This window comes from Sorghum bicolor, chromosome 9 (assembly GCF_000003195.3).
Source record: "Sorghum bicolor cultivar BTx623 chromosome 9, Sorghum_bicolor_NCBIv3, whole genome shotgun sequence".
Taxonomy (NCBI): domain Eukaryota; kingdom Viridiplantae; phylum Streptophyta; class Magnoliopsida; order Poales; family Poaceae; genus Sorghum; species Sorghum bicolor.
In genome coordinates this window covers 55,924,286-55,937,676 of record NC_012878.2, presented here as the reverse complement: position 1 = coordinate 55,937,676, position 13,391 = coordinate 55,924,286, and the positions used below count along the sequence as shown (strand labels likewise).

Sequence of the window (13,391 nt, the reverse complement as noted above, 5' to 3'; positions counted from 1 at the left end):
ATTCCTCTCCTAGAACTCATCATTCTCCTCGACCTAAGCCACGTCCAGGCATTGATCAAAGACACCAAAGCAGCGCCCCTAACGATGAGCTCCCGATGCCTAGTAAAACGATCCATGGGACTAAACAAGAATGCAGACATGAATTAGTACAACAAGGCAACACAATCAGTTAAGTGAAGGTAAAATATTATATCAGCCGCGTCACCAAATGGTACGCCACCTAGATCTACCCAAAAGAAAAAGACTTCACCCTCAAATATGACAGGCCTAGGGTTAGGGGATCCACAACTACTAAATCCAGTAGCAGCATGACTCGAACCCTAACCATATGTAAGATCAGCTGCGACAGCGTGGTGCGCCACCCAGATCTACCCAAACATCATAGACCCAACCATAAAGCTCGGTTACGAAATCGGCATATGAACTATTCAGTTCAAAGAAACGATTGCTACAAATAAATCATACGGGTAAAAATGGGACCGAGGAGGAAGGGAATGAGCCACAATACCGGGGAACCTCCATGCCTTACCAGCAATGCCGACGGGAAGAACCCGCCACCGCAAGGAATTAGAAGAGGAGTGAACACGGGTGGAGAACAGAAGGCGAGACGAAAGCGGGGGCTGCTGCAACCGAGAGCGAGTGGACAGTGTCGAGTGAAACCCTAGCTAGGGCGGTGAGCGATCTCTTTTATACGATGGTCTATCGAGGCCAACTTGGCCCACCACTTCGCCCACACGAATGGCCAGCCGGAGCCGGGCTGAGTTGGGAAGGCTGAATTGGCCTTACAAGGTTGGCCCGTCCTGGCCATGCCCCAGACCCAGAACAAGGAACCAAACATAAGAAATCTGGCCCAGAGAAGGTTTGGTCACATCCGGATGGGAACCAAACACACCCATAGTGGTGTGCATTAGCCCAACTTTGCTCTGGTTGCCTTAGGTTGCGTCATTGCCACCACTTCTCGGCTAGTATGGCCATGATCTTAGGTGTAAGAAAAAAACACCAGAGTAATTCTTTTATTTTTCATATATATATATATATATATTAGCATTATTTTTTTCTATTAACATATGATCCGATGTTGGTGGTTTATAGTATTAGCTCTAGTTATAAAAATTTTCCAGCTCCGCCACTGCTCGCTCCCCATGAATTTGGGGGTTCGCCCAAGCCTTATTGCCACCTAGGCTTGCCCTGGTGCACTGCCCTTCGCCCTTTCTCCCTCGTCTCCACCCAACATGCTTTTCTTCGTTTCAATGGAACATAATGAACCTTCAATTTTTAAACTAAACATGCTAACTATTACACGTAGGGCAAATGCTTGATCTCTAGGATACATGCATTAGACCAAGGGCAACTATTCTTAACATATTCATTTTCTCATGAAGCCAATTGTTTGGACGGTTGTGGCTGACGACTTAAGATATAAGATATTGTTGTTAGTTGCTATAATGAATAAAACTGCCACAACGCTTGCAAATACAAGGAGCTGAATTGTGAGTTCAACTCTTTCTAGATATAGAGTTTACTGTGGATAATCCTTATAATACTGCTAAAGTCTTAACTGTAGAGTAACTTGAGCAACCTGCAAACTCCTAAGGTGTGGGCATAAGACCTCATAGTTTATGAGGCTTTCAACCTATGAGACAATATCACAAGCCTCTCCACGTCCGATAAGGTGAATTATAATGTTTTATTTCTAAATAAAACTCAATATACATGTAGAAGAAGGTAAGAATAATAACTTTTAAGATAGGGTATACCTATTTTACTTGAATGGATCAGAAAAAAACAAAAATTAAATAAAAAAGATACAAAGTCCTAAACAGAAAGAATCCACATAGTGTAAGGTCTTGTTTAGATGTTTTTAAAATTCCAAAAGTTTATAAGATTCCTTGTCACATTGAATCTTTGAATGCATACATGAAATATGAAATATAGATAAAAAAATAATTAACTGTACAGTTTGCTGTAATTTGCGAGACGAATCTTTTTAGTTAATCTATAATAAATTACTAATTGTAAAATACAAATAAAAATGTTATAGTAGCTAAATTTTAAAAAAATCTAAACATGGCCTAAATCATTTTTTTTTGAAAAGAAACATGAAGCGAGACCCAACATGAAGCGTGGATCTCGTGTTGGAACAGAAGCCGAACCTTCTGGAACCCAAACCCCGTTCCTCTAAAACCCTCGGTGTCGACCCGACGGCGAAAGCAATTCGAGTGCGCACACACACGAGCAGCCGCAGGCAGCCAGGCACACTCGCGCGACCATGTACCGGGCGGCGGCGGCGGCCATCTCGAGGTCCTCCTCAGTGCTGCGGAGGCAGCTCCCGCGGGGCGCGGGCGGGGAGCCGCCGCGTCTGTTGGCGCGGGGGTATGCGTCCACGGCGAAGGAGGTGTCCTTCGGCGTTGGCGCCCGCGCCGCCATGCTGCAGGGCGTCAACGACCTCGCCGACGCCGTTAAGGTCACCATGGGTCCCAAGGTTCGCGCTCCCTGCTTTGCCTCTGTGCAGCTTCGCGTTGGTCGGGGGGCGGGGCCGGGGCGTGATGCAGCGGTGACCGGCATGGATCTTGTGGAACCGCCGGGCTTTCGCATTCGATTGAGAGTGGGCTGATTGCTTGTGTTGCAGGGGCGCACTGTGATCATCGAGGGGTCCTATAAAGGTCCCAAGGTCACGAAGGATGGGGTCACTGTTGCCAAGAGCGTGGAGTTCGAGGATAGCGCGAAGAATGTTGGGGCGAATCTGGTGAAGCAAGTTGCTGATGCTACGAACAAGGCTGCAGGGGATGGTAGGCACCACGGCTTCGGGAAATTACTGTGCTTTTCGTGAATCAGCATCTGAACTAGTACCTGCTAGCTGCTATGCAGCAATACAACATCCATATTGATCTCTTATTTTTCGTCTGACTTTGATGTCAACATCATGATACTTTTACCTTCTCCACTTTGTTTGTGCTGTTCGAATAGGGGATTCTGATGGTATGTATCAATTCATTGAATTTACCATTAGACTGATTTTGTCTCTGCTAGTTAGAACGCTATTTTTAGTGCCTGAGAGGCTCAAACAGTCACACTGGACTTACATTGCCATTGTTTGGGGCCTTAGATTTGCCTTCATTCTTAATATTCGTATCATGTTTTATGCACTAAAATCACTATGCCAACCTAGTACTTTTTTACAGACTTCCAACCTCCAGATTAGGCCCATGTTAAATTGTGTTTGAGTTTTTTCACAATATATTCTGAGGCAGATGGATCTTAATTTGAACATAGATTTTCTTTTGACGTATCATGTTTTATGGACTAAAATCATTATGCCAACCTAGTACTGTTTCACACACTTCCAACCTCCAGATTAGGCCCATGTTAAATTGTGTTTTTTTTTCACAATATATTCTGAGGCAGATGGATCTTAATTTGAACATCAATTTTCTTTTGATGGAGCATATATACTGAAAATACAGTTAGTTTCTGATATATTTCGCAAATACACATTTCACAGAACATAAATTTGAGGTCCCTACCAAAATTTCTATCAGCCGTCTTGCGATACATTTTGACTGAAGTCAGCAGGGGAAACCCCAACCTTTTTTTAATATGATTTTATTCCAAAACTGTTTAATTCACTCCCATGGGGAGTTGAACCCAGGCCTACAAGATGCTACTCAAGTGCTCTAACCACTAGGCTAGAGGCCCTTTCGCCGTCTTGCAATACATCAAACAACTTTTAGTTCAAACCAAATTTACTTGCCTCAATGAAGTATAGTTCCACTCACTTTTTTCTGATGTGTTCTGGAAACAGGTACCACTTGTGCAACTGTGCTTACACAGGCAATTCTTACGGAAGGATGCAAGGCCGTGGCAGCCGGTGTCAATGTTATGGACTTGCGGAATGGTATAAACAAGGCCATAAATGCTACCACTGCTCACCTCAAAAGTAAAGCGTGGAAGATTAATTCTCCAGAAGAAATCAACCAGGTGAGATATCTTTTGCTCCCTTCAACTCCATCATGAGCCATTTATTGAAGTTCATTGTGTACCTTTTGCTATGATTGTTAATAGCATCTGCTGTAGTAAACAACCACCAATCATCATTGTGATTCTGTACTAGTATGCTCTTATGTAACATCTTTTTGCATTTTACTTGAAAAAAACTCTACTAAGCATGCATAGTTTCATTTTTCCCTTGTAATCCAGGTAGCAACCATTTCTGCAAATGGTGAAAAAGAAATTGGAGATCTGATATCAAAAGCTATGGAAAAAGTTGGAAAGGACGGAGTCATTACTATTGTTGTGAGTGTCGAGTGTTTCTTTTAGCTGTTATTAGGCTCTTTCTGTATAGTCATTTTACTGTACTGCAACTTACCATTTGGTAATTGGCAGGATGGCAAAACATTGGACAATGAGCTTGAAGCAGTACAGGGAATGAAGCTGTCCAGAGGATACATATCTCATTACTTTGTGACTGATCAGAAGACTCAGAAATGTGTAAGTCTCCATTTCATAGTTGAGCCAATTAATTCAGCACAAATGATTTCCTAACTTTTTTTTTTGGGAAATCTTAGGTACCCTTGCCCATATTTGTTTTTTGCCCACTCCTTTTTTCGTGGTTATGGTAAAGTTGGCAAGGAAATGAACGTGCCCTCAGTTTCTTTTTTCTTTGTTTTTGGAAACGAGAAGTTCTCTGCTTGTATTATTAAAAGCATAGGAGCTCTCATGCCCTGTTTCTATTCTTGCTTCAGTTTTGTGATTGTCATACTGACATGTATGCTGGTAGAAATGTATGTGCACTACTAGGGAAGTCAAAGGCTGTAGTTTGTTCAGGAGCTTCTGCATAATCACTAATGTTTGGCTATTTGCAAATGTTCCATATGTGTTTAGTAGGCCCATAAAAGTGGGGTATCTGGGATAGCTTTTGGCTTAGTAAAGGGTTGACGGGCAGATGAAAACATTGACGAGATGCACATCAAGTCATCAACGTACAGGAAGATTCCATGTGAATAGTCCAAGTTACTATTATTTTCACAACTGTTTATTTTATACCTGTGCAGGAGATGGAGAACCCTCTGATTCTTATCCATGACAAGAAAATCTCAAACATGGATTCTCTCCTTCCAGCATTGGAAATTTCTATCAAGGTAACTTTCTTCATTTATGTCTCAGCTTTTGGTGCTATGACATCTGATGGGTGGTATTTGGCCTATGTAGAACCGCAAGCCTCTTCTCATTGTTGCTGAGGATGTTGATGGAGATGCTCTGTCAATGCTTGTACTGAACAAGCATCGTGCTGGACTCAAGGTGACATTAACAAATTTCCTAAGGGCCTGATATATACTGTGCTGAAATGTTTATATAAGCTACTGGACTTTCTGTACTTGTTCATGAAAGCATGCCCTTTTCTTTGTCTTTGTCCTTTTTAATCAATGACCAGCCACATGTAGTGCTTCTGCCCTTCGCAAGTCATTGGGCTATCTCTTAATTGTTATCATTGTGAAACTTATTCATGTAAATTTCAACTAATTACCACTTGTCAAATGTAGGTATGTGCTGTCAAAGCTCCTGGATTTGGTGAAAATAGAAGGCACAATCTGGATGACATGGCTGTGATGACTGGAGGAGAGGTTAGCTAATCTAGAGTTTCTTAGCATGAATTACGATTATGACTCAATTTGACTTTGATACATCATTTTGCTTTCAAGGTTATTAGCGAGGAACGCGGTCTTGATCTTGGCAAAGTTCAATTACAAATGCTTGGCACTGCTAAAAAGGTTTGTCAGCTTTCATAAATTATTATGCCTGAGATCCATACAGTGACATTCTTCTTCACAGGTAACTGTATCTCTTGATGATACTATCATCCTAGATGGTGGAGGTGACAAACAGCAGATAGAGGAGAGGTGCCAACAGGTACTGAAAAATTATCACATTTCGACGCATCAGATCAGATGTCAAGACGATCTGGAAAATACTAAAAAGAAGGAATTTCAATTGGAATTACATTGTTCTGATGACCTTGACAGCTTAGAGAATCAATTGACACAAGCACTGCTGTATTTGACAAAGAAAAGGCCCAAGAGCGTTTATCAAAGTTATCTGGAGGTGTTGCTGTACTCAAGGTTTGTTAAAATTTCAGAAAGTGATGTTTGTGTGAAGTTCCTTTTCCAGTCCTCTTCAGCATGTGCATGTAAAGTGCAGATTGGTGGAGCTAGTGAAGCTGAAGTTGGTGAGAAAAAAGATAGGGTAACAGATGCTCTAAATGCTGCGAGAGCTGCTGTGGAGGAGGGCATCGTGCCAGGTACCAAAACTTTCTTGAGGGATCATCTCCATTAGAAGATAGAGGTGCTGCAGCAGATTTCCTATACCTATAATTTTAGGAGATCTCCTAAAACCAGCCCCCTCTCCCGGTCTCCCCTAAATAAAGGAGAGAACCCCCTCCTCCTCTACCCCTAAAGAAATAGGAGACAATTTTAGGGTAATCTACTGCAGCAGTGTTCTCCTATACTGCAGCAGTGTTCTCCAATACGCTGAGATGGTTTTAGGGTACTCTCTTATAACAACTTATAGGAAATTTAATATAAGAGATCTGTTGGAGTTGTTGTATTCCACTTACTATTTCATTTCATTACTTGCTTCCTTATTTTTTTAACCTATGCAACCTGACCATATGTTGCATGTGTTCTTTCGTTTATGTCTCTTCATAGGTGGTGGAGTTGCCCTTCTTTATGCCACCAAGGAGCTCGACAAAATTAGCACATCAAACGAGGATGAAAAGATTGGAGTTCAAATTATCAAGAATTCTTTGAAGGTAGGTTTCTTCTAGCTAACTATGTAGCTTCATTCTCCCGCGTATTCGAGAAAAAAAAACTATGTAGCTTCACACATTTAGGTTATTTGTCCCCTGAACTTAAAACAATTCATGGATTTCTCCAGGCTCCCTTGATGACCATAGCTGCAAATGCTGGCATTGATGGAGCTATAGTCATAGGGAAGCTGATTGAACAAGAGGACCTCAGTTTGGGCTATGATGCAGCTAAAGGTTTGTTCTGTTTAAACTATGAACATTCTAAAATCGTGTGGGTCTGACAAATACCATATTCTTTCACGTACATCACCATTGCCAAGCCCCCCGTTAGTAAAATGGATGTAACAAAAAAAGTCAAAGCGACTTATAATTTGGAACGGAGGGAGTAACTCCTAAAATGCTAAATCCAAATTTCTAAAGCAACATAACAATCCTTAGTAAATCAGTGATCACTGCATTTTGATTTTTGCCAACTGCAGGGGAGTATGTTGACATGATCAAGGCTGGCATCATCGATCCTGTGAAGGTGATCCGCACTGCACTTCAAGATGCTGCAAGGTACATTTCCAAGAAAAATGCCCGTGTTCCTTTTTGTACGACTAAATGATCAAGCTTATTTACCAAAGCTGTGATGCTGTTGAGCAGTGTTTCCCTGCTGATGACAACCACGGAGGCTGCTGTTTCTGAGCTCCCGGCAACGAAGGCCAGAATAGCCAGCCGAATGCCGCAGATGAGTGGAATGGATTTTTGAGGAAAATTAGGCGATCTGACTTGTAAGACTAGTACTGTACTTGGGAAGTTGGGGACGAACTTTGTTTCCCTAGCGGATACGTCTACAGAGTTTATTCGAAACGAGGTGTGACACCGTGTTGCAACTTTTGATAGTGTTCGATGGACGATAGTGATGTAACCTGGACTGATAGCGCCTTCCATTTTGTATGCTCTATTTGATGCGTAATAACTTGCTGCCGTCGAAGCAGCTGAATTTTACTGTGCTCTTCTACGAGCACAGCTTAGTTTATTTGTGTCACCATTATGAATTCTTGCGACCTTCAGATGAGCGACATTCTCCTGTCTGGTTTTCCATAGCTGAGCACAGGGCTAATAACACATGCCAGCAAATTGACACCTGCCATCCCCGAAAGGATGCCAGGACGAGAAAACGGCTGTAATAATATGAACAAAGGGTTTGCTTAGACTAAACGCACAGACAGTTTATTCACCATTACCATGCCGTCGTCTAATCAGTAATCACCCAACGAGGAAATCACAGTAGACCCGTCGTCTAATCAGTAATCATCCAACGAGGAAATCACAGGAGAGGCAGTACAGTAAACACTCGTGGACAGTAGTTTCTCCATGTTTTTTTTTCTATCGAGACCATATACAAGCGTCTTTGGAAAAAAAAAAAAGTAGCTTGATGCTTGCTTGAAGGCTTGAAGCTCCTACGCCGTCTTGGCCTCGTCAGGCGGCTGGATGAAGCGGGGAACTTCTCCGTTCATCACCCTCCATGGCCCCCAGTAGAACTTGGGCGGCATGATTGGCACCGCCTCGCCGGGGTGATCCTCCCAGTACTTCTCCTGCAATTTTTTTGCAAAAAACAAAAGGGGGAGTCAGTAACCTTGCCTAGCGAACTCAATGAAGCGCACAGCCCGATTTCTCGAAATGCTTCGAACAAATTTGACGATTCTCAGTGCAATCACAACAGAAGCTCTGCACATGCAATGAGCAGACGAATTCTGGCACCGAATGCCGCGAAATCATGTGAAGGGGCTGGCCGGCTGGCAAGTTTCAACTATCACACAGGGTCCCGATGTGCGAGGCACCACGCCACTCGAGCTGGCCGGAGATCCGCGGCGGCAGGCGCGGTTTCTCGGGCAAGCATTCCACCGAGCACCTGATGGGCGCTGCAGTGCCTGTGGCCGGCGGTAGAGGAACAAATGCAAAGGGAAAAGGGGTTGGAGAGCCGAGGTTGCTGAGGTTGGCTGACCTTGTAGAGCTGCTCCGTGACGGCGGCCCCGACGACGCCGGTGTAGAAGGCGGCGACGTAGGTGCCGACGAGTGGCGCAAAGGAGCGCGGCGGGCGGTAGGGCTCTACCATGTCCCACAGCACCGTCTTCTCCCACTTGTGGAACTGCCGGTCCGCGTACCACCTCCAGAACCGGCTCGACATCGCCGTCACCTCCTCCTCTTTCTCCTCCTCCACTCGACTCCCAGTCCCACGCTCGCGCGACCTCGCCGCCGGTGGTCCGGTGCTGAGGGGAGTCGGAGACGTGAGGCTTCGTAATGGGCCGACGCGCTTGTTCGTTGTGATGAATAGTTGGGTCGAGTGGGCCCATGCGGCCCGTTACGGCCCATGTGTGCAGTCTTCGCCGCGCCGCGCAAACACAAAACCGGCTGGTAAGGAAATACTAGAAAAAAAAACAGAAATAGTTCGCGGTCTCTTGCGCCACTCCGGCTCCGCCAACGCCGCCGCCCGCCACAGCCGCCGCAGACGAGATGGGCATCAAGGTGAGTGCGGGGGGGGATCCGTCCTCCCTCTACCTTACTTTGGATTTCGGGGTTGGTGCCGTATGGTGGCGAATCGGTTGACGGTTTCTGCCTCGGCTCGCGCCTTCGGCGTGTGTAGGGTTTGACGAAACTGCTGGCGGACAATGCGCCCAAGGCGATGAAGGAGCAGAAGTTCGAGAGCTACTTCGGTCGCAAAATCGCCATCGACGCCAGCATGAGCATCTACCAGTTCCTGGTGTGTTCCGCTCCAACACTAGTCCTCATTACTTTGCCTCGCCGTCCTGTGCTTAAGATGGGCCTGGCTGTTGTATTGCTTGTTTTTGTGGCCAGGATTGTGCATTTCCCCCCTATGTTGTTGTTTTCTGTTTGTGCTCATTACAGGAGTTGCTTCAAACTGTTGCTCTTCAAACTGAACCGGGTCTAGGGTTCAGCATGGTTAAACCTTCGAACGTTGTTTTTCTTTTTTTTTTTTGGGGGGGGGGGGGGGGGAGGGGGGTGGCGGGTACGATGAGGAATCTACATCCTCGTTCTTTTCCTTAATGTCCGAATGAACTGGCAGAGTTATAATGGTAGGAGCTTTGCCTTTCAATTAAGACAGGAAAGAACTTTTACATTATACCGATAGAGGATGTAGCCTAAAAAAAAGGCCTGAACACTCAAGGCACTCTAGGAGCAACCTATTGCCACCGCCGCACCATGGGCCGCACAAACATGAAAACTAGAAATTAATTAGGATACAAATCCAAAAGGCCTCTTATGGTCAATGTCACCCTTCACCCTCCAGACCACTTGCATTGATTTTAATTCAACTGGGTTGACCTTCAATATTGGCTTGCTTGGTTTGTTCAAGTAAAATAAAAGATGAAAGCAAATTGTATTAGTTGCATGTATTTTGTGCGTCTTGAGATGCTACTACTGTGCTAGTTACCTACTGCCATGAAAGAGTTCGAATGTGTTTCTTATAGTTTCTTGAACAGATTGTAGTTGGAAGGACAGGTATGGAAACTCTCACAAATGAAGCTGGTGAAGTCACTAGGTACAGATAATATATCCTCTCCAGCATGTTTAATACCTGAAGCTGCATTCACTATATTCCTGGTGCTGGTTTTTTTTTTCCTAATTATTATTTGTTTGGCAGTCATTTGCAAGGAATGTTCAATCGGACAATAAGGTTACTGGAAGCGGGAATCAAGCCAGTGTAAACATGACTTCCTTTCATTTATTGCCACTGTAAGATATAAATACGTGTAAACAAATATATTGCCTTCTAAATGGTTTGCTTCATTATTTGGGCAGTTATGTTTTTGATGGCAAGCCTCCTGATATGAAGAAAGAAGAGCTTGCTAAAAGGCATGATATATTTGAATATTTCTTTCATCCTTCGATTATTCTTATGTTATTTGACACAATTATGTAATATCTGTAGTCTTCTCTTATTGTTAGAGTGTACTATTATTTTCAGATTCTCAAAAAGAGAAGATGCAACTAATGATCTGAAAGAGGCAGTAGAGGTAATTATCTTGCTCCAAGTTTGCTCACTTTTTTTGTATCATAATTATTTATCAATTCTTCTATTTCTGATGTTTCAGGCAGGAGATAAAGATGCGGTGGAAAAATTGAGCAAGAGGACTGTAAAGGTAATTTCTTCATTTTCCAGTCTATAGCTTATGGTTTACTTGAAGATTTCATGAGTATCCCAACAGCAAAAATTGAGGTGATTTACAATGTTTCTGAAGCCCCATTAGTTTCATGCACAGCATAAATGTCAAAAAAATATAAGTAGGATGCAGGATTTATTGTTCTGAGTAAGTAGGCTTCATCTTGTTTACCCCTTTTATGAACAGGTCACAGCGCAACATAACGATGATTGTAAACGACTGCTAAGACTTATGGGGGTTCCTGTTGTAGAGGTGAATTCAGTTTACCTTGGTATTATGCTGCTAACTTTTTTTCCTGCTAGCATAAGGGCTATGACCTATCTTGTCTTGTGTCAGTAGTGCTAATTCATGGATTTGTCTTGTTGGACAAATAGGCACCTTCTGAAGCAGAAGCAGAATGTGCAGCCCTCTGCAAAAATGATAAGGTACCCTTAATGAAGACCTTTGCCTTCTTGTTTCCACTCCTTCATTCCATTTTTTTTCTTATATGCTATCTATTTTGTAGGTGTTCGCTGTTGCTTCAGAAGATATGGATTCCCTTACTTTTGGGGCTCCAAGGTTCCTTCGTCATTTAATGGATCCAAGTTCCAAGAAAATACCTGTGATGGAATTTGACGTTGCCAAGGTGTGCATTTTTGTAATGTGCTCATAATTACCTTGATGTTGCATATATGTCATCAATTCTTCTGTCGCAGGTTTTGGAGGAGCTTGAACTCACCATGGACCAGTTCATTGATTTGTGCATCCTGTGTGGATGTGACTACTGTGATAGCATCAAAGGTACTCTAATCAATTCTATATCATATTATACGCCACAATTGTCTGTGTTTCTAAAATGCTTTACCTCATGCCTCTATTTTTCTAACTCGGTATCTTTGCTTGTTCGTTAGGTATCGGGGGACAAACAGCTCTGAAACTTATTCGTCAACATGGGTCCATAGAAAGCATTTTAGAGAATCTTAATAAAGACAGGTTAGTCCAGTTAAAATAGTCTGAGATTTGTCTGTTCACCTAGGAGCAGTCTATTTTCCATCATGGTCCTATACTTTACATTATCAACCAATGATGTTTTATTTTCTTTTATTAATTGGCATTCCTTTTGTTATATGGTTTAGTGGTGAAATGAAAGGAAACTGTTTGCTGTTTGATTCTGCCTAATTTTGTACATGTGTGCTACAGATATCAAATTCCTGAGGACTGGCCTTACCAAGAAGCTCGACGCTTGTTCAAGGAGCCTAATGTTACATTGGATGTTCCTGAGCTGAAATGGACTCCACCTGATGAGGAGGTACATGCACCGACCTTGCTTGCTTACCTTCAAACTCTATTCATACATCCTGAATGTAACTCATTGTTCTTGGCCTCTTTCTAGGGTCTCATAAGTTTCCTGGTAAAAGATAATGGCTTCAACGAAGATCGGGTGACAAAGGTATGTACCTTTCTTTTGGTTCTCACTGTTTAATTCTCCAATCGTCTCTTCTCATCTGTGATTCTCATGTTCTTTTGTGCAGGCCATTGAGAAGATCAAATCTGCCAAGAATAAATCATCGCAAGGAAGGTGAGTATCTCTTGGCATCTAATACAAACTACAAAGTGCATGTGAGTATATTTGTCTGTTTAAATTAAACTTACTGTCCTAAAACTATTGATTCTTGACATCATGTGACCAGACTTGAGTCCTTTTTCAAGCCAGTTGCCACCACATCAGCACCGCTGAAACGGAAGGTACTTCCAAAAAGAAATGCCAGCCCATGTTTCATGCTTATCTATGATTCTTACTTTCTTAGCCATCTTCGTAGTCAATTTATGCAGGCCAGGTAGCAATTAGTCAATTGAAACTGTATCTTGCAAGCCTGTCGTCAAGACTCATGGCAGTTTATTTTCATTTAAAATCATATGCTACCATAACTGCACTATAGGATGGTTCTTCCTTGGTTTTTAGCTAATGATGAATCGTTTCGCCACAAAAATGCAGGAGACTTCGGATAAAACAAGTAAGGCAGCTGCTGCGAACAAGAAAACAAAGGCAGGTGGGAAGAAGAAGTAAGCTTGAATGGTTAAATGTGCAGCTACGAAAGCTGTTGGTTGCGTCATCACTTAGGTTATTTGACTCCTTGTTGTAACTCAAACCTGTGGTCAAAAGCTAGGTAAATTAGTTGTGTCTGAAGAGAGATTGGTGTACCAAGTAACAAAACTTATCACGGTGGTTAGTTTTTCCGTTCATGTGTGTTCTGTGTTCATATTCCTCTTGTACCAAGTATCTATGTTGCACGGTTATGTTGCTGTTCTGCACTTTGTCCGGTAATTTGCTTGATCCAGCGGTCGAGCTCATTGCCGGTGGAGAAATGTGCAAGCGCGCGTGCTGGGCGGCGCCTGTCCGCGGAGGATGGTCACCACAAGCGGTTGCAAGTGGAAATCGG

At 43.1% G+C, this 13,391-nt stretch overlaps 3 protein-coding genes across 3 annotated transcripts; 2 read left to right on the top strand and 1 right to left on the bottom strand.

Annotated features, from left to right (window-relative positions):
- On the top strand, window positions 2,138–7,818 carry LOC8061075 (chaperonin CPN60-like 2, mitochondrial). The gene is made up of 16 exons (XM_002441406.2): window positions 2,138–2,482; window positions 2,630–2,789; window positions 3,803–3,978; window positions 4,198–4,293; window positions 4,384–4,488; window positions 5,052–5,138; window positions 5,209–5,298; window positions 5,541–5,621; window positions 5,700–5,768; window positions 5,830–5,907; window positions 6,021–6,116; window positions 6,196–6,295; window positions 6,702–6,805; window positions 6,931–7,036; window positions 7,282–7,360; window positions 7,448–7,818. Exons 1-16 carry the CDS (start codon window positions 2,270–2,272, stop codon window positions 7,551–7,553), a joined length of 1,746 nt encoding a protein of 581 aa, XP_002441451.1. The 5' UTR covers window positions 2,138–2,269; the 3' UTR covers window positions 7,554–7,818.
- Window positions 7,991–9,111, bottom strand: LOC8068992 (uncharacterized protein At4g29660). Its single transcript, XM_002440109.2, has 2 exons — window positions 8,793–9,111; window positions 7,991–8,382 (listed from the first exon to the last, which is right to left on the bottom strand). Exons 1-2 carry the CDS (start codon window positions 8,973–8,975, stop codon window positions 8,248–8,250), a joined length of 318 nt encoding a protein of 105 aa, XP_002440154.1. The 5' UTR covers window positions 8,976–9,111; the 3' UTR covers window positions 7,991–8,247.
- LOC8061074 (flap endonuclease 1-A) lies at window positions 9,186–13,211 on the top strand. The gene is made up of 17 exons (XM_002441405.2): window positions 9,186–9,313; window positions 9,432–9,548; window positions 10,291–10,349; window positions 10,452–10,511; window positions 10,610–10,663; window positions 10,776–10,824; window positions 10,903–10,950; window positions 11,158–11,223; window positions 11,346–11,396; window positions 11,477–11,596; window positions 11,667–11,751; window positions 11,862–11,943; window positions 12,151–12,259; window positions 12,344–12,400; window positions 12,483–12,529; window positions 12,642–12,696; window positions 12,947–13,211. The coding sequence occupies exons 1-17, from the start codon at window positions 9,302–9,304 to the stop codon at window positions 13,016–13,018; spliced, it is 1,143 nt and encodes a 380-aa protein (XP_002441450.1). The 5' UTR covers window positions 9,186–9,301; the 3' UTR covers window positions 13,019–13,211.

Coding starts and splice junctions, on each gene's coding strand:
- LOC8061075 (XM_002441406.2), top strand. CDS start 2,270: ATGTACCGGGCGGCGGCGGCGGCCATCTCGAGGTCCTCCTCAGTGCTG. Junction 5,299..5,540: donor AGCATCGTGCTGGACTCAAG/GTGACATTAACA, acceptor TGTCAAATGTAG/GTATGTGCTGTCAAAGCTCC. Junction 6,806..6,930: donor TTATCAAGAATTCTTTGAAG/GTAGGTTTCTTC, acceptor GGATTTCTCCAG/GCTCCCTTGATGACCATAGC.
- LOC8068992 (XM_002440109.2), bottom strand. CDS start 8,975: ATGTCGAGCCGGTTCTGGAGGTGGTACGCGGACCGGCAGTTCCACAAG. Junction 8,383..8,792: donor TCACGGAGCAGCTCTACAAG/GTCAGCCAACCT, acceptor AAAAAATTGCAG/GAGAAGTACTGGGAGGATCA.
- LOC8061074 (XM_002441405.2), top strand. Junction 9,549..10,290: donor TGAGCATCTACCAGTTCCTG/GTGTGTTCCGCT, acceptor TTTCTTGAACAG/ATTGTAGTTGGAAGGACAGG. Junction 11,397..11,476: donor CCCTCTGCAAAAATGATAAG/GTACCCTTAATG, acceptor TCTATTTTGTAG/GTGTTCGCTGTTGCTTCAGA.